At 47.1% G+C, this 19971-nt stretch overlaps 1 protein-coding gene across 1 annotated transcript in view; it reads right to left on the minus strand.

The window, feature by feature from the left end:
• NTSR2 (neurotensin receptor 2) overlaps nucleotides 1-18489 on the minus strand; it is a 163183-nt gene extending 144694 nt beyond the window's left edge. The window contains 1 exon segment of the mRNA XM_075341116.1: nucleotides 17607-18489. Within this exon segment, the coding sequence (XP_075197231.1) occupies nucleotides 17607-18251 (645 nt within the window). The 5' untranslated portion in view covers nucleotides 18252-18489.
• Between the last annotated feature and the right edge of the window lie 1482 nt (nucleotides 18490-19971).

Consider the following 19971-nt stretch of genomic DNA (forward strand, 5'->3'; position numbering starts at 1 on the left):
TATGAGGGCACAGGATACAGTGAGGCATTGGGAAACGGTAAGCGGGGCATAGGGAATAGGGATACAGCCAGCGGGGCATAGGGATACAGCCAGCGGGGCATAGTAAAACAGCCAGTGGGGCATAGTCAAACAGCCAGCAGAGCATAGGGAAACAGCCAGCGGGGCATAGGGATACAGTGGAGCACTATGCAGCTGTCCTTGGTGACACTTTAGACATATTAGGATCACTTTGCGGCCACCAACAAAATGGCTCCACACTGTGATCCTAAACTTCATTCTCTCTTATCCTTTTGGAAACACCCAGATTGGGAGGGGTAGCTGTGACATCACACACAGGAGAGCATATTCCACTCACTTTTACTGCAGTTGTAATGTGAGCTACTTCTACAGTAGCTCTACAGCAGGATTTCAGCAGCTTCTCCCCCTAGTGTTTAAGAGTTGAAAATATCAAACTTTTAATTTTTTTTATCTTTTTCTCAATTAAAAATAAATAATATTATTTAAACATAACATTAAAACATTAATACTTTATATTTTTTCAGTTATTGAAAAAATTTTTTTTTTGACGACACCTTCCCTTTAAGTATCTGGGTGGCCGAACCCGAACAGTAATACGGACTTCCCTGAGAAATCTGTGTTGGGGGTCCTTTCATGGACACTAGTTATGCGGTACGTGCCCCAAACTTTACAGTTTAAGTTCGCTCATTGTGCTGTCCCTACTTGTTTTATTTAAAACTGTTATTTAATGTTTTTCATGCTTGTCTCTGCTGCCATCTACTGGTCAGACCTTTCGGCTCCTCTGTTTCTTTTCGTCCAGCCCATGGGAGTGTCTGCTGCTCCTCTTACATCACATCCTGGCATGTTCAGTTCCAAACCAGAGATCGTGAGAATAACACCCCTTATTGGAGCTGCTAGAAGCAAAGTCTTCTGACCTTAGTGGCTCCAGAAACAAGCATCACAAGATAACCACAATGCCAGGTACTTGGACCACTGTACTCCTGCATGTCCTTTTCCTTTGGAGAAAATAAATCACCATTGTTTCATCTCAGCATGTGCATCATTAACTCTGGAGCGCTCTGGTCCTGTCTGCCTCACCTATAGGAAAAACGAAGGTAAGATTCTCACGCCATCCCACAACTACGTGCCTTCAATCACCTTTACGTGGGGACAGAACAGTCATCACTAACTGGGAGAATATAGTTTGGTCAGATGAGACCAAAACTGAACTCTTTGGGGGCCATAATACACCATGTTTGGAAACCAAAAGGTACTGCATGTAATCCCCAAAAGCACCATATCAACAATGAAGATAAGAGATGGAAACATCACGATGTGGGGCTGTTTTTCAGCATGCGGCACTGGCAAACTTCATATAGTTGAAGGAAAGAAGAATAAACAAATGTACCGAGACATTCTTGATAAAAATCTGCTGCCATCCACCAGGATGATGAAGGTAAAATGAGCATGGACATTTCACTAAGACAGTGATCCCAAACACACAGCCAAGGAAACTCTCAATTGGTTTCAGAGAAAGAAAATAAATCTGATAGAACGGTCAAGTCAATCGTCTGAGCTGAATCCAATATAAAACTTATGGAAGGAACCAAAGCTCGGAGTTCATAGAAGGACCTTCAGGATTTGAAGAGTATTTGTGTGGAAGAATGGGCCAAAATCACACTTGAGCAATCCGTGTAACTAGTTTCTCCATAGAAAAGGCATCTTGAAGCTTCATCACCAACAAAGGTTTTTGTAAAAAGTATTATAGGAGTATTCCCATCTCCAAGATCCTATCCCAATATGTAGTATGCATAATAATATTAATATTAGCAAATACCTCCAAATTGGAAATGTAGCACAGGTCTCCTGATTTAGCCATGTCTTTCACGCATGTGCAGGGCATTGAATCTTAGGTATCCATGGTTACGACGACACATATAGTGACAATTAGTTTCTAATAGACATAACCAGGCATACCTAGGCTACTGTAATGCCCTGCACATGAGGTAAGAGACTTAGCTAATCAGGAGAACTATACTACATACTTAATATTATTATTGTTACTACACCTGCTACATATTGGGATAGGATCTAGAAAATTGGTGACATGTTCAATACTTATGTGACCCGCTGTACATAGTTTTGGAGCTGAAATCCTGCTGACAGATTCCCTTTCAGGACTGGTAGTGGTGCGCAACCCCAGCTCTCAGATCACAATACAAGCCAAGGTTACAGAGATATCTGGAATCATATTCCAAACAGATGCAAGAGCTCTGAGCCCCAGGTGCAAAAAATGAAACAACATGATTAACTTCTCTGCCTGTAGAAGAAAATGTAAAATTAGCATGTCCTGCATGTTATACACTTACTGCTGAGAACAATTACCGCTTACAATACCTTCTTCAGGATTTAGATATAACAGCATTGGAGACAATTTAGCTTGTTTCGCAATTTTCTGAGATCATAACTTTTTTCTTCGAGCAATGATCTTGGATGAGAGCTTCTTTCATTTTTAAAGCTTTTGTGTGAAGTGCAGTGATCAGAAAACGTCACTTCTGGGGTTCATTTTTTTTTATTATTTTGGGTAATTTGGGCAATAAGGCAACACTAAAGCTGTACTTTTTTATATTTTACATTTTGCTGTTTACATCTGGCATAAAGGGTGATTTAATGCTCAATATCTGATTTTTTTTCACAGTCATGCTGAAAAGTTTTGGCACGCTTGAAATAGTTCGATAAAATGAAGTATTTCTCCCCGAAAATTATTATAATTACACACGTTTTGTTATACACATTTATTTCCTTTGTGTGTATTGGAACATCACAAAAAAAAAACGGAGAAAAATGCAAATTGGTCCTATTTCACACAAAACTCTAAAAATGGCCCGGACAAAATTGTTGGCACCTTTAATGTCGCGCCCCGGGGCAGTCAAGCTGCTCGGATCCGGGCAATCAGTGGCTTGAGGGGTCCCGGATCCGGGGGCACCTTCGATCAGTTTTTAAATAAAAAGGGAAAAATAATAAAAATAGTCCGACTACACCACTCGTGGTGTGTGGCCTTAAAGGGATGGTAACCCACCCGCCTGACAGAGTTAACAGATGGCTTGAAGTCCTGGTCTGTTCTGGGATCTGCACCCCGTGCGTGCAAAGTACTGGGAGCCCTGTATTTCTACTCCCGTAGGATCCCACTGTCCCTGGAGTTTGATCTCTCGCTCTTCAGCTACTTTCTCCCCTGAGTGGCTGCTTTTTCTACTCAGGTCTTGGCGGGGTCTTTGCTACTTTCACTGTGTCTCAAGATTCCTTTGTCTGTCTTCACATCTTTTCTGTCTACTCTCTCTCCTTCTTACTCCTCTCACTTCAGACTCTTCTCACTCTTCTCAACAACATTCTCCTTCCTCTCTCCTCAACCAACTTACTGACTCCTCCCGCTGTCTACCCACACTCCCCAGGCCATCCACTCCTCCCTCAGGTCTGATCTCTCCGTCCCCAGTTGGCTGCCTGTTAGTTCACAGTGCCCAGCCCTGTCACCTGGTTCTATGGGAGTCTCCCGCCCTGATTTTTGGAGTGTATGTGTCCTGGTGTGCTGGTGTCTGTATTGACTGGCACAGTTATGCAGGACCCAAGCTGTTGCTGTTGTGTTATCTTGCTTTGTGACACCTGGTTACCGCAGGGGCATCACATCAACTTAATATTTGGTTGCACACCCTTTGGAATAAATAACTACAATCAATAGCTTCCTATAACCATCAACAAGATTCTTACACTTCTGAATTTTGGACTCTTCTTTGACAAACTGCCCTATATTTGAAGGCGTCTTCTCCTAACAGCAATTTTAAGATCTCTCCACAGGTGTCAATGGGACTCATTGCTGCCAAGGCAGAACTCTCCAGCACTTTGTTTCTATCCATTTCTGGAGACTCCTTGAAGTATGTTTGGGGTCATTGTTCTGCTGGAAGACCCATGACCTAGGATGCAAACCCAGCTTTCTGACACTGGGCACTACATTGTCACCCAAAATCCTTTGGTAATCTTCAGATTTCATGATGTCTTACATGCAGTCAAGGCACCCGGAGTCAGAGGCAGCAAAGCAACCCCAAAACATCTCCACTATATTTGACTGTAGGTACTGTGTTCTTTTCTTTGTAGGCCCCATTCCATAATCGGTAAACAGGAGAATGGTGTACTTTACCAAAAAGCTCTATCTTGGTCTCATCTGTCCACAAGACGCTTTCCCAGAAGGATTTTGGCTTACTCATGTAAATTGTGGCAAACTGCAGTCTTACTTACTTATACCTCTGTTTCAGCAGTGGGGTCCTTCTGGGTCTCCTCCATAGAATTTAATTTCATTCAAATATAGACGGATAGTTTGCGCTGACTAATGCGCCATGAGCCTGCAGTACAGCTTGAATTTCTTTGTAGCTTGATTGGGGCTGCTTATCAAAGGGACATCAAGATCTCTGGAGATGGACATGTAACCTTGAGATTGTTGATATTATTTAACAATTTTGGTTCTCAAGTCCGCAGACAGTTCTTTTCTCCTCTTTCTCTTTTGAATCCTTAGGCCCTGTGTGCACGCTGTGGATTTACCGCGGATTTACCCGCGGATTTGCTGCAGAAAATGTGTGTAACATTGCTGCAGATATTCCCCAGTAAATCCTATGGGTTTTAAAAAATGCTGTGCGCACACTGCGTTTTTTTTATACCTGCGGATTTACGGTACCCGAATTAAAGAGCATGTCACTTCTTTTCCGCAGGTACTTGGTGTTTTTGCCATAGATAATGGTAAAAATTTGCAGGGATCAACTTGCGATAAATCCGTGGTAAATCCGCGGCAAAACCATGCAAATTGCGTGAAAAATGCGGGTGTAGTTTTACCGTGGTTTTTATCGCGGGTACAGGATTCTTTCAGAGGGTACGGATTTTTCTTTAGAAAAAGGCACTTTCTAGTGCGCACATAGCCTAAAGGCCACTTTACACACAGCGACATCGCTAGCGATGTCGCTGGTGAAAGTGTGTCGCCAAGGGATAAGGGGTACTCAGATCCGGGCCACGGGGTCACTTCTGTGGGTATCACGGTGGCGTGACCCGGTCTGTGATCCCAGGCTCCACAGTAAGAAGGGGATTAGGTAAGGGAGATTGTCCGTGACGCCACCCGTGGTGTGCGGTGAGGTAACGGAGCACCGCCGCTGCCGGTAAATGGATCCCGGGGATGGTGGTGGGCAGCAAGGTGGTGATTTCCCTCCACGGGTAGGGTGTTGGTGTCCCGGGACCCCGGTGAGGTGGTGCAGGGAGGAGATGGAGACCGTCTGAGAGCTGTGCGCCCGGTTGGACCGGGGGATGTTGTTACTCACAGTTCGCTTTGCAAGAAAATTCACACAGAGTCAGGAATTAACCAGAAATTGCCGGTTTCCGCAGCCTTCGGTACGGAGGGTGTTTAAGTCCCACACATGGTGCAGCAGCCCCTGTTCTTTCCCTGCAGCCAGGTGCCTCTTTCTCCACTCTTTTCTCTTAGCCGTTCATGCTCCACTATCACTGCTGCTGCCGCCACTCCCAGTACGGGGCACGGGTTCCGTGCTCTGCCTCCTGCTCAGGAGCCAGGCCCACTTGGATGTCCTCGGCGCCGGCTTCAACCAGCCTCACTAACTGCCGAGAGCCCCATTGCTCAGTGGCCTGCTCCTCCTCTCTGCAGGTGCACTCCGGCTGCTCCACAGCCAGGACGGGGTACCTGGGAGCGGTAGGCGCCGCATCTGAGGCAGACTTCCAATCGGGTGCCACCTCCGTTGTGGCCGGGCGGACTGCCGGAGCCGACATCATCACCGTTGCGGCCGGGTGGACTGCCGGAGCCGACGTCATCACCGTTGCGGCTGGGCGGACTGCTGGAGCCGACGTCATCACCGTTGCGGCCGGGCGGACTGCCGGAGCCGGGCAAGATGTCATCGGGGTTTGCGGCTTGCTTGTCCAGGAACGGAATTAGGCAAAGTCCTGGCGTCCCTGCCTTTACAGTCCTGGTCACATAAACTGCAGTTCCTTCCTACTGCTCCCCCTTGGTACTCGGGAGCAGTCCTTCTAGCAACTTTTAAAGTTTTCCTTTCGCTTCCGGTCCTCCGGAGCTTCGCTTCCACCCGCGTTTTCAGGGGGCGGAGCCTTTTTTTCGCGCCCGCTGCTCGGGGAAGAAGGCGCCAAGCTGTTGTTTTTGGCGCCTAAAATGGCGGCTAAAATGGCGGACTTCGGGATTTTTCCTCAGCGGGACGCCGCTGACGGACGGGACAAGGCGCACTTCCACCGGTAAGTGGATGGGTTCGATCCTGTTCGTGACGCCAAAATGTGTCGCCAAGGGATAAGGGGTACTCAGATCCGGGCCACGGGGTCACTTCTGTGGGTATCACGGTGGCGTGACCCGGTCTGTGAACCCAGGCTCCACAGTAAGAAGGGGATTAGGTAAGGGAGATTGTCCGTGACGCCACCTGTGGTGTGCGGTGAGGTAACGGAGCACCGCCGCTGCCGGTAAATGGATCCCGGGGATGGTGGTGGGCAGCAAGGTGGTGATTTCCCTCCACGGGTAGGGTGTTGGTGTCCCGGGACCCCGGTGAGGTGGTGAAGGGAGGAGATGGAGACCGTCTGAGAGCTGTGCACCCGGTTGGACCGGGGGATGTTGTTACTCACAGTTCGCTTTGCAAGAAAATGCACACAGAGTCAGGAATTAACCAGAAATTGCCGGTTTCCGCAGCCTTCGGTACGGAGGGTGTTTAAGTCCCACACACGGTGCAGCAGCCCCTGTTCTTTCCCTGCAGCCAGGTGCCTCTTTCTCCACTCTTTCTCTTTCTTTCCTTCTCAGCCGGGAACGGGGAGTCCACTCCCCTGCAGTGATCCGGGATCTCTTTCGATACTGGCGGGCCACTACCCTGCCCCGGTCACCTCAAGTCCCTTCCTCACTAACAGCCTGTCCCGGCCCTTTTGGAGCACGCTTCTGTAGCAGCCCGTGAGCTACAACTCCGGACTCCTCTCCTCTCCCTCTCCCCACACACTCTGCTCTCGCCCCTCCCCTCCTGCTCAGTTTAGCTCTTACACTGGGGGGGTGCGTCTGTCCTGCTGCTCTGGTGTGGGATCAGGTTACCAAGGAGGAGAATGACCTGCTCTTTGCTGGATTTCTGCAGGTCTGTGACATCTTGGTTTTGCCAGGGCGTCACAAAAGCACCCACCCCTGTCGGTTGTGCGTCACGGGCAAATCGCTGCCCGTGGCGCACAACATCGTTAGTCCCGTCACACATATTTACCTGCCTAGCGACGTCGCTGTGGCAAGCAAACTGCCTCCTTTCTAAGGGGGAGGTTCGTTCGGCGTCACAGAGGCGTCACTAAGCGGCTGCCCAATAGAAGCGGAGGGGCGGAGATGAGCGGCCGGAACATCCTGCCCACCTCCTTCCTTCCTCATTGCCGGCGGCCGAAGGTACGATGTTGTTACTCGTTCCTGCGGTGTCACACATACCGATGTGTGCTGCCGCAGGAACGATGAACAACCTGCGTCCTTCAACAGCAACGATATTTGAGATTAGAACGACGTGTCAACGATCAATGATATGGTGAGTAATTTTGATCGTTAGCGGTCGTTCGTGCGTTTCACACGCAACGACGTCGCTAACGAGCCGGATGTGCGTCACGAATTTTGTGACCCCAACGACATTTCGTTAGTGATGTTGTTGCGTTTAAAGCCCCATTTAGTGTGGCAAAAACAGACACAATGCAAAGATTAAGTCAACTTGTCCCCTTTTGATCTGGTTTCAGGTGGGATTTTAATAATGCCCACACCTGTTACTTGCCGAAGTTGTTTCTCAACAATTTTGTAAAGGTGGTAACAATTTTGTCCACGCCATTTTTGGGGTTTTGTGTGAAGTTATGTCAAATTTACATTTTTTTGTCTTAGTTTTTTTGTGTTTTTCCAATACACACAAAGGAAATTAACATGTGTATAGCAACAAAATGTGTAATTGCAATAATTTTCTGTGAGAAATTGCCATGCACTGTCCGGATCCGCACAAGCGGATTACTTCTACGGCATTGTACTTTGTTCACATTGCAGAGTCCGACAGGCAACCTTAAAGGGAACCTGTCATGAGAAATTTTGCACTAAACCTAAAAAATTCCCCCTTTGCAGCTCCTGGGCTGCATTCTAGCAAGGTTCCTATTGTTATTTTGCCCCCTTTCTGACCAAAATACTTTATAAAGTGGTACCTTTTTGTATTCAAATCTTGATAATGGTACACGGGGGCGGGCTCTCTGGTGGCCGTTAGTCTGCCTCCTGTCACTTTAGGCCGTCCACCATCGCGCAATTTCAAAGAGGTGACGTGAGGTAAGCTGGCCAGCGCTTGCGCAGAACGGTGGAGGCGGCGGTGAAAGCGGGAGCACGAGATTATGGGCGGGTACTTGCTGATGAAAATCACAGCACCGCCCATAATCTCTTGCCTGTGCAACACGTCACCAGCGGTCACACTGTGCACATTGCACAGTCCCGCTAGAGTGGCACGGCGCATGCGCGAGACCTCGGACGCACTGGGCGGCCTCCTGAGGTATGAAATTGCGCGATGGGGACGGCGTAAAGCGGCAGTAGGCAGACTAACGGACACCAGAGAGCCCACCCCCGTGTACCATTATCACGATTTAAATACAAAAAGTTACCACTTTATAAAGTCTTTATTTTGGTCAGAAAGGGGGCACAAGAACCTTGCTAGAATGCAGCCCAGGAGCTGCAAAGGGAGAATCTTTTAGGTTTAGTGCAAAATTTCTGATGACAGGTTCCCTTTAAGTGATCAGCTCGGCTGGGTGTCGGCTGAGTTGTTTCACTGCTCCCAGCCATGCAGGAGTTAATCCTTTTTTGGAGCAGTGTGCTACTCTTCTGAAAGCCAGTTTGCTAATTACTTTCCACAGCTGGTCTCCTACTATTTAAGGCTGGGTAGTGTAGTAGGAGGCTCCCAAAGATAGTCTCTGCTTGTAATTGCGATATACCGGTATCTGTGATGATCCTCCGTTTGATGACCAGTGATTTGTTGTCCTCGCTGTATGAAATTTCCCTGGTGTGACTTTCTCCCTCTCTTTGATTTATCCCCTCTGGTGTCTTTTTGTCTCCCCTGTGTGGATATTTGCAGTGTGAGTTTCAGTTTTACTCCCTTTGTTTTTGTCTTGTGGGAGGAGTATTACTTCGTGTCCTGCCCAAACCTGGGTTGGGAGTATGGAGGTAGTAGGTCAGGAGTCGACAGGAGACAGGGCCAGGTCCGGGACCCAGACCTCCCTACAAATAAGGGTACCTCTGGGGTGAGGGTGAGTGCAGAAGTCCCTACATTAGGGCCAGCATAGGTTCCCCTGTGTCTCCTAGTCACCCATGCAGAAATACTTCCTTTCAGGAACAATTTCAAGGGTGCCAAAACTTTTGGCCATGTCTTTATATATATTTTTAATATTTGGAAATACTTTTTCCATTGTTTACTTGGGGCACTTGTACGTGTGATCTCTTGATCGCCTATAAAATACATAACAATTCTGCAACATGGTAAAAATGACTAGTCTGTGATGAAGACCAGCGACAGTACAACATTAGTGACCAGGAGGCCAATGTCCATGAGGAATTGTCTGCTCTTTTAAACAATTTTATCTACTGCAGTCTGAGGACTTTTCAACCTCTTCATGACATGTAATTTTAGTAGAGCACCTCTTGCTGTTATGACCTGATGCATGTTTCCATCAGGTCATAACAGCCAGAGGTGCTCTACTAAAATTACATTTCATGAAGAAGTTGAAAAGTTCTCAGACTGCAGTAGACAAAAATTGTTTAAAATAACTGAAAGTCTATTGGTTCATACAGTACAAAGATATATTTTACCTGTATCAGACATTTGTTATATCTATCCTTTCATCACTCTATCTATACTACTGTGAATTCCCACTACTGCTATCGATGGTTATTTGGTATGGAAAACTGGCGTACATGAAGACTTCTAATGTGACACCCTGGACTAGTCAGGTAGTCACAGATAGCGCCCCGCACAACATCAGTCCCTCACAAGGTAACACCAGCCAAACCATAAACCCTAGTCACCTTCCGCAGAGCTTGATGGACACACCAAGGGGGCGGAACCAGGCGGTTGGTCACGCCCACCGAGGAGTTCAGAGGGCCTGAGGCAGGAAACACAGTTAGTTCAGTTTAGTCTGAGAGGAGTTTGAGAGTGTAGTGGAGGAGGTCAGGCTGGTAGTACAGGCCTGTGACAGACTGACAGGTGCCAGGGTCGGAGCCCTGGTACCTTGGCTAGGAGGCAGATGGTGGCCTAGCCTGCAGGAGTCAGGAAGACGGCTCGGTGGAACCGTGGGGGACCGGGAAAGGGTACTGGCCAGCCGGTACCGACCCGGGGAACCGACTCAGAAACCGGAGCACACAGGGGGTACTCAGACCCTGAAACGAGGTCCAGAATCCACTGGACTGAGTTAATTCACTGACTGCGGTCTGGACTATAGGTCCTTTCCCACACAAATCCCGACTGAAGACAACAGCCCACCGAGGGGGATAGAAAGCCACCGCACAGGCAGAGAGATCCCACGGGCCAGCGTCTGCGGGCAAACGGGCTCCTCTGACATATACAAAGCCGGGGGGAGGACTCCCATCTCTGAAGCGTAAGCAGTCTACACATACACTACACGGTGCAGGAGAAAGGAAAAGACCACCGAACCGGGTGGGGGACCAGACGCAGCCGGCTGTGGCCACCGACCACCATCAACTTTGTTTACCAGAGACTTGTATGTGTCAATAACAGTGAGTACAACAGTGCCATCGCGCACCGCCCTGCACCGCCCAGCTACTCTCCCCAACGGGTCCCGGGGTCATCATCCCTGCCCACGGAGAGGTTAACATCTTGCTGCATCACCATCTCCCCCGGGTGCCCAGTAACTGCAGCGGTGGTGTCTACACCTTCACCACATCCCGTGGGTGGCGTCACGAACTCAAACATGGCTCCGGCCGTACACCTACCTACCACCCCCCTAAGTAGCACCAGCACCCTTTCAGAGTGAAGTGACCCCGGGTCCGGGAACGCTCGAGCCACCCACCAACGAGCCTGGATCCGAGCGGCTCGGCTGCAGCCGAGCACGGGGCGGAACACTAACATAACATCCTAATAATATACTTTGTGTCTGATGACTCTACTTGGATCATTCTTTACTATCAAACTGAGCACTCTATACTCACCACCGGCAAACTGGAATCCTCGGGTCCAGGAGGTCCTCTTAATTCATTGCAATATTCTGTGTATATTGCACCCACGGGGCAAGGGGTTAACTTTACTCGTCACTGGGTCGGTGATGTCGGGGTCTGGGATGTCACGGGTGGCCCAGCACTTGGTCCTGGAAAGCTTAAGACAGCTCTCTAACAGCGACTGTTCTCTTTCACTGCTACTAGAGTTCTGAGTTTTCTCTTCCTGTTCCTCTCTCTCTAACCCCTCCCGAGACCAGAATGCACAGGGAAGCTTGCCCCAAACAGCACTTGAGCTCCTTCTTCTGGCCTGGATTAGGAAGTGTTGTGTGTGTGATTGTACATGGCATAGAGGTCTCCCCGCTGCTTCCAGGCATACCACTGCTCTCTTGTGAGGAAAACAACGTCACTGAGGCTCTCATGACCACTGGGGTGCCACATGTACAGATGTAAAAAGCGAATCTGTCACCTACTGGACTGCACAGTGGGGTAGATGGTAATGAAAAACTGGAATTCAGAACTCACCCTTTATTCTCAGGATCCATGAAAGTCCCAGAGGTCAGAGGCCCAACGTTCATAAAGTGGTGGCATATCCTAACTAGCGGAACACCACTTTAACTTTTGACACAGCAATGTGATTGGAATGGGGGTATGGCCAGATAAACACAGCCGCACTGCTATATTTCACAAAGTCAGCTCTAATCTAACAAATATAATATATACTATATATACACCTAATGTCTCTTTGTAGCTTCCTCCTGTTCCTCCATCACCCACCTTAGGTTTCCAACTACTGAGTTTCAGTGGCATGAAAACAGTAACATACAGATGTAGCAGAGTATCTGTCTTTCATGTCTCAGTGACGGTCACACCTGCAGTAAAACTAATAGCTCCCATTATAAGAACACTTGGGTAGGTTCATCAATAGGAATTACACCAAAAAACGGAAGAGATAATAAAAAATGTTATAATGAAGAGACATGCCAGCTCTATTTATTTGGTGTCAAGCTATGGGAGCACAGAGGATCCGCGAGATATAGCGATGTAACTAGAGTCTAATGGTTGCAAGATCTGAACCAGGGTTCCCACTTTTTGTTGTCAGGTGTGCGAGCCCCTGTAGTATTCTAAATCCTATAAAAACATAATTGTTTCCCCCACCCAAATATGTAGAAATGTACCCCATCCTATACTAATGTCCCCCATCTTGGGTCCTTTCCTGGTATATATGTCCCCCTTCCTGGCATATAAGTCTCCCTGCATGGCATATATGTCCCCATTCCTAGTATATATGTCTCTCTTCCTGGTATATACAGTACAGACCAAAAGTTTGGACACACGTTCTAATCTTTAGAACAACTGTTAAGAGGAGACTTTGTGCAGCAGGCCTTCATGGTAAAATAGCTGCTAGGAAACCACTGCTAAGGACAGGCAACAAGCAGAAGAGACTTGTTTGGGCTAAAGAGCACAAGGAATGGACATTAGACTAGTGGAAATCCGTGCTTTGGTCTGATGAGTCCAAATTTGAGATCTTTGAATCCAACCACCGTGTCTTTGTAGAAAAGGTGAACGGATGGACTCTACATGTGACGCATGGAGGAGGAGGTGTGATGGTGTGGGGGTGCTTTGCTGGTGACACTGTTGGGGATTTATTCAAAATTGAAGGCATACTGAACCAGCATGCCTACCACAGCATCTTGCAGCGGCGTGCTATTCCATCCGGTTTGCGTTTAGTTGGACCATCATTTATTTTTCAACAGGACAATGACCCCAAACACACCTCCAGGCTGTGTAAGGGCTATTTGACCAAGGAGGAGAGTGATGGGGTGCTACGCCAGATGACCTGGTCTCCACAGTCACCAGACCTGAACCCAATCGAGATGGTTTGGGGTGAGTTGGACCGCAGAGTGAAGGCAAAAGGCTCAACAAGTGCTAAGCATCTCTGGGAACTCCTTCAAGACTGTTGGAAAACCATTTCCGGTGACTACCTCTTGAAGCTCATCAAGAGAATGCAAAGAGTGTGCAAAGCAGTAATCAAAGCAAAAGGTGGCTACTTTGAAGAACCTAGAATATAAGACATATTTTCAGTTGTTTCACACTTTTTTAAGTATTTCATTCCACATGTTTTAATTCATAGTTTTGATGCCTTCAATGTGAATCTACAATTTTCAGAGTCCTGAAAATAAAGAAACCTCTTTGAATGAAAAGGTGTGTCCAAACTTTTGGTCTGTACTGTATGTCCCCCATCTTCGTACATATGTTCCCCTTCCTGGTATATACAGTATGTCCCCTTCCTGGTACACATGTCCTCCATCCTGGTTTATATGTCCCCCTTCCTTGTAGATATATACTAGCATGAGAGACATACATACCAGTAAGGTGGATATATGTTTCACTTCCTAATATATATGTCCCTCATCCTGATATATATGTCCCCCTTCCTGGCATATATGTCCCCTTTCCTGGTATATATGTCCCCCATCCTGGTATATATATTCCCCTTTCTGATATATATGTCCCTCATCCTGGTTTATATGTCCACCTTCCTGGTATATATGTCCCTCTTCCTGGTATATATTCCCCTTCCTGGTATATATGTTCCTCATCCTGATGTATATGTCCCCCTTCTTGGTATATATGTCCCCCATCCTGGTATATATGTCTCCCTTCCTGATATATATGTCCCCCATTCTGCTATATATGTCGGCCATCCTGGTATATATGCCCCCAACCTTGTGTTTTTGTCTTCCTTCCTGGTATATATGTCCCCCATCCTGGGATATATGTCCCCCATTCTGCTGCTGTTACATCACTGCTATGCTCCACCTGTGACCTGCACACAGATGTCAGCTGCCAGCCTCTGATTGCCCAGCAGCGTGTATTGCTGTGCAGGGACCAAGAAGACCCTTGGACACACATCCAGCTGAAACAGGTGCTGGCATCAGCGGACCCCTCCCTCATGGGTCCATACGCAGTCGCATCTTCTGCGACTGTGATCATTACGTCCTTAGGGGGGAGGATTGCCTTTTGTTGATGCTAATCCTCCGGCTTTCCCATTCCGAATAACTGGAGTGCTATTTATTTTTGTGGATTTACTATTCAGGCTGTGAACAAAATGCAAAGGGCCTGAGTCATGAAGAATGGCGTATTGTGCAACCTTCTTGATAAAAATTGCTCTGCTTGTGCCGCATAATGAATTTAGCGCATCTTCTAATAGCCATATGAAACTGTCAGAAATATCAATCCAGCGAGGGCCTGAGATACATTTCTTGAGGAAGATTTGCCACTTCAGTGCCGTAAATGATCATGACTAAAGACTGCTTTACACGCTGCGATCTTGCTAGCGAGATCGCTAGCGAGCGTACCCGCCCCTGTCGTTTGTGCGTCACGGGCAAATCGCTGCCTGTGGCGCACAATATCGTTTGGCCCCGTCACACGTACTTACCTTCCCTGCGACGTTGCTGTGGCCGGCGAACCACCTCCTTTCTGAGGGGGCGGTTCATGCGGCGGCACAGCAACGTCACACAGCAGGCGGCCAATAGAAGCGGAGGGGTGGAGAGCAGCCGAAGGAAAGACACGCCCACCTCGTTGCCGGAGGACGCAGGTAAGCTGTTGTTCGTCATTCCTAGGATGTCACACGTAGCGATGTGTGCTGCCTCAGGTATGACGAACAACCTGCATACAAAAGCAGCAACGATAATCGGGAATAGAACGATGTGTCAACGATCAACGATAAGGTGAGTATTTTTGATAGTTAGCGGTCGCTCGTACGTTTCACACGCAACAACGTCGCTAACGAGGCCGGATGTTCGTCACGAATTCCGTGACCCCCAACGACATCTCGTTAGCGATGTCACTGCGTGTAAAGCGACCTTTAGTCACTGGTCACGCTCCATTCTGCCCATTTTTCTAAAAGTTAGTGATAATAAATTAGAATTGGGCACAAAGTACTTTGTGTATCCTATGAACAATGTTGCAGAAAGCTCATTCATATTCATGGGATGCAGATTTTTGTCAGATTTAAAGGATATGGATTTTTTTACTTGAAACAATGTATTTTTATGTAAAAATCATTTTTGCATTTGGGTTTCGTTAAACACTTTGCACCATTTTCCTCCTGAAGGCGCTGTGTTGCACTGTCTATTGCTGTCTGCAGAATGAGTTATCTGAGAATCCAGATCAGTGAACTCGTTCTGATGAAACAGTTCCAAATTCTCTTATCTGTCTTTTTCTTAACTCCTCTCAGCTGATTTATGACCTCTGACCACAGAGAAGAGCTACACTTTGTGGTCATAAAACAACACAGAAAAGTTCAGAAAAAAAATGGATATTGTTCACACCGGACGTTTCTTACTGTTCACACCGGACGTTTCTTACTGTTCACACCGGACGTTTCTTACTGTTCACACCGGACGTTTCTTACTGTTCACACCACACACTCCTTACTGTTCACACCAAACACTCCTTACTGTTCACACCACACACTCCTTACTGTTCACACCGCACACTCCTTACTGTTCACACCGCACACTCCTTACTGTTCACACCGCACACTCCTTACTGTTCACACCGCACACTCCTTACTGTTCACACTGCACACTTCTTACTGTTCACACCGCACACTCCTTACTGTTCAAACCGCAGACTCCTTACTGTTCACACCACCCACTCCTTACTGTTCACACCACCCACTCCTTACTGTTCACACCACCCACTCCTTACTGTTCACACCACACACTCCTAAGGCGGGCTTTGCACACTACGACATCGCAGGTGCGATGTCGGTGGGGTCAAATTGAAAATAACATACTTCCGGCATCGCATGCGACATCGTAGTGTGTAAAGGCTCGATGATACGATTAACGAGCGCAAAAGTGTCGTAATCGTATCATCGGTGCAGCGTCAGCGTAATCCATAATTACACTGACGCGACGGTCCGATGTTGTTCCTCGTTCCTGCGGCAGCACACATCGCTGTGTGTGAAGCCGCAGGAGCGAGGAACATCTCCTACCGGCGTCACTGCGGCTTCCATAGGATATGCGGAAGGAAGGAGGTGGGTGGGATGTTTACATCCCGCTCATCTCCGCCCCTCCGCTCCTATTGGCCGCCTGCCGTGTGACGTCGCAATGACGCCATACAACCCGCCCCCTTAATAAGGAGGCGGGTTGCCGGCCAGAGCGACGGTCGCAGGACAGGTGAGTCCATGTGAAGCTGCCGTAGCGATAATGTACGGCAGTTATCACAAGGATATCACCGCTGTGACGGGGGCGGGGACTATCGCGCTCGGCATCGCAGCATCGGCCTGCGATGTCGCAGCGTGCAAAGCCCGCCTTACTGTTCACACCAAACACTCCTTACTGTTCACACCACACACTCCTTACTGTTCACACCACACACTCCTTACTGTTCACACCGCACACTCCTTACTCTTCACACCGCACACTCCTTACGTATGTGACTGGCTACATTGACAGTGGCTGCAAGGTAACCTTGGAAATGAGATTTACAATATAAAATGAAAAATCCTTCTGTTCTTGCGAATGGTAAGAACTTCAGTAAGAGGTTCACTGCAAAGTTATATGTTTTACAAGCATCTTGTAATGTTACCCATTTATGAACTTGAAATAACCCCACTTCTTACTGTTCACACCGCACGCTCCTTACTGTTCACACCACACGCTCCTTACTGTTCACACCGCACGCTCCTTACTGTTCACACTGTATTTATGTAAAAAAAGAAGTCCACAAAGATGACCAAATAACTGACGGAGATGTCAGCACAGAAATTCAAGAGAAGTCTCAGGCGTGCAAAGAAACTCTAAATTTGCTGAAATGGATTGTGGAAACGACATGTCACACACTGAGATCTGCTACATCTTCAGATAGCATATTACCATCTACTCTGTGCTATCAAACATGGAATATTGTAAACTACGGTATAAAAAAAATCTCTGCACAATGAAATTCAGAGGATAACTTTTCCCTTTATGTAGGGAAATCTTAGTCCTGTAAGATCAGTATGTGTAATAGTCCAGATGTCACAGGAGTGGAATAGAAGGAAGACAAATCTCACGGCAGCTTCCCGGTAAATATACAGATGTAGCAGAGCTGAGTTTGAGAATAGAGAACTTGGTGCACAATTCTGAACAAAATGTAACTACTAATATTGGTAAAAATCATTCTTCTGTGTGATCACTGTGGACAGCCTGAGCTTTCCATTGTCAGTACTCTCCGTGCGCCCACTCCTGTCTCCTGCTCTGGGCACCTTTGGGGGTTTTCTTTTGTGTCATCTTGGGATCTGGACCCCCCACTTATATTCTTGTAATTAAAATAATACAAATTATTATTATACAGGACAAAATTGTAATAAACGTCTAGTACTTACCTGTATAAAAATCTTCAGGGTGGCCGTAGACACTAAACTGGTGCACACCAAAGAAGATGGGTCAAGATTTCCCTCGGGGGTCTCGTTCTGGTACTGTACTCCCATGATAAAAGCCATTGGCAGGGCAAAGACTATAGACGAGATCCATATGACCGAGAGAATCTTTTTGGTCCTCTTCCTGGACATGATCATCTTCGCCTTCATGGGATGACAGATGGCCAAGTACCTCTCACAACTCAAGCTGGCGATGTTCAGCACGGTGGCATAGGAGCAGATATCACGCAAAAAATAATAACTTCTGCACACGGCATCCCCAAATACCCAGGGATAATGGAACCAGATGAAGTTATAAAGCTCTATTGGAATACTGATCACCAGGATGAGGATATCAGATAGTGCCAGGCTCACCAGGTGGTAGTGCACTGTGCCCTGTAGGCTGTGCAGGCTGTACTTCTTCAGCACCAGCTGTATGGTCAGCACATTCCCTATGGTACCCACCAGGAAGATGAGGACGTAAAGAACAGTGATGAACACCTTCGAGGACAAGCTGGTATCAACACCCAGTGGGTGAGACGTGTCTATGGTGGCATTTGGAACTTCTGAGAACCAAGTGACATTGCTTTGTGCCAATGTCTCCTCTGCCATCCTGCAACTGGTTGCTCACACTGTTTGGATAGAACTATGAATGTTTCTCCACCAGGTGTGGACCACACGTCACTCCATCTCTTCTCCAGACTGGGTGTTGAGCTATTCTGCTTCCCAAAGCCCCACACACTCATGAATTTGCTGAATGAACTTGTTTAATGGTCTGCTACCGGAGACGAACGCAGATCCCAATCCCGTTGGGAAACTTCATTGTCCTACCCTAAAAGAATGCATGAATGGCTCATACTATGGAGGATATGTCTGAGCTCTGGATAGCGGCAGCAGAAAGCCGGCAGAGGTGTAGGAGGCATTGAGGGGCTGCAGACAGGGAGGGCTCTGCTGGCTGAGTTATCGCTTATCTGCCAGGGACCTATCAGCTCATATGTTCTCCTCCAAACCCCATACAGTAGAGTTTCCAAGGATTCCATTCCTGGAGGTGCAGATTAATATAAATGAGACACTTAACAGGTGTGTGATTGCCGGTGTCTCAGCTGTGGGTACTGTAAATGATAATCAGTTTTACATGTCACAATGACAGGAGATTACGTTACCTGCTGCAGAAAAGACATCTCGGAGCTAAGAGACCGGAGATCAAAGAAATATTATAAAATCAACCCTTTATTTTCTATGGAAATTGCCCATTCATGCATTTCACTGCATTCACAATTGTATTATTACCCTCTCACCCCCCCAAAAAAAAGATAATGTTTCCCTGATACCGTATGTTTAAGTCAATGGGGATTCATAATAGATTTGTGACTTCAAATCAAACAAAAGAACAAGAATAAAAAGGTCACAAAGTCGGAGCTTATAGCGCAAAAGCAAAAAGTGTGTGTTTGGGCAGGAGAGAAGCAGGGGTCCGAAGAGGGGGCACACTTACCTCTGACATGAGACTCCCCAGATCTCAATCCGTAGTAAGGGGACCTACCCAGTTTTTATACCCTATGTTACAATGGTTCTACAAGCAAAGAATATTGTGGCATCAGGGTGTGAAAATCATAGTCGAAGGATGTGTGAGCGCGATCAGACCCATACCAACTGGATGCACCTCCTGGCTCACTTCACCCATGAAAGGCCCTTAGTTACAGAGGACAACAACGTCTAATTACAGGGGGGGCAATGTTGTCACCGCAGTGCACCGGACGCTCCATAAGGAGATAGACAGGGATGCTTGATGTACGAGACAGGGGATCAGAGAGGTGTGTTAGTTTTTCATTCTTGGAGGCATCACTGTTTATTATCTCTGTACAGTGACATCACTGTGTTTATTATCTAAGTGCTAGACAAAAAGACTGATGGCACTCATCAAACTGCAATGTGAACAGGTACATAACTGAATATGACATAAAAGTTACAAAAAAAGAGACAGTTGCACTCTGAAATGCTAAAACATGAAAACCATGAATGTAAGAATATAGATATGAATTATTGCTAAGGAAAATCTAAGAAAAATAAAATATTTAGCATAAAAAAGGTCATTTTTATATCTGCAAAGTCACCACGTCATGGCATATCTCGTAACTGGGTACCTACTCTGTACTGAAGCTTCTCTCTGGGTTTAAAAACCTCCTGTGTATGGGCAAGTAGGAACCTGCTATATAGGATTAAATCACCTGTGGCTAGCAGGTTCATACTTGCCCATACACAGTTACGCACCTGTTCACATTGTAGTTTGGTGAGTGCCGTCAGTCTTTTTGTCTAGATTAGTCTAGGTTCACGT

The sequence above is a fragment of the Anomaloglossus baeobatrachus genome, chromosome 3, assembly GCF_048569485.1.
Source record: "Anomaloglossus baeobatrachus isolate aAnoBae1 chromosome 3, aAnoBae1.hap1, whole genome shotgun sequence".
In the NCBI taxonomy this organism is placed as follows: domain Eukaryota; kingdom Metazoa; phylum Chordata; class Amphibia; order Anura; family Aromobatidae; genus Anomaloglossus; species Anomaloglossus baeobatrachus.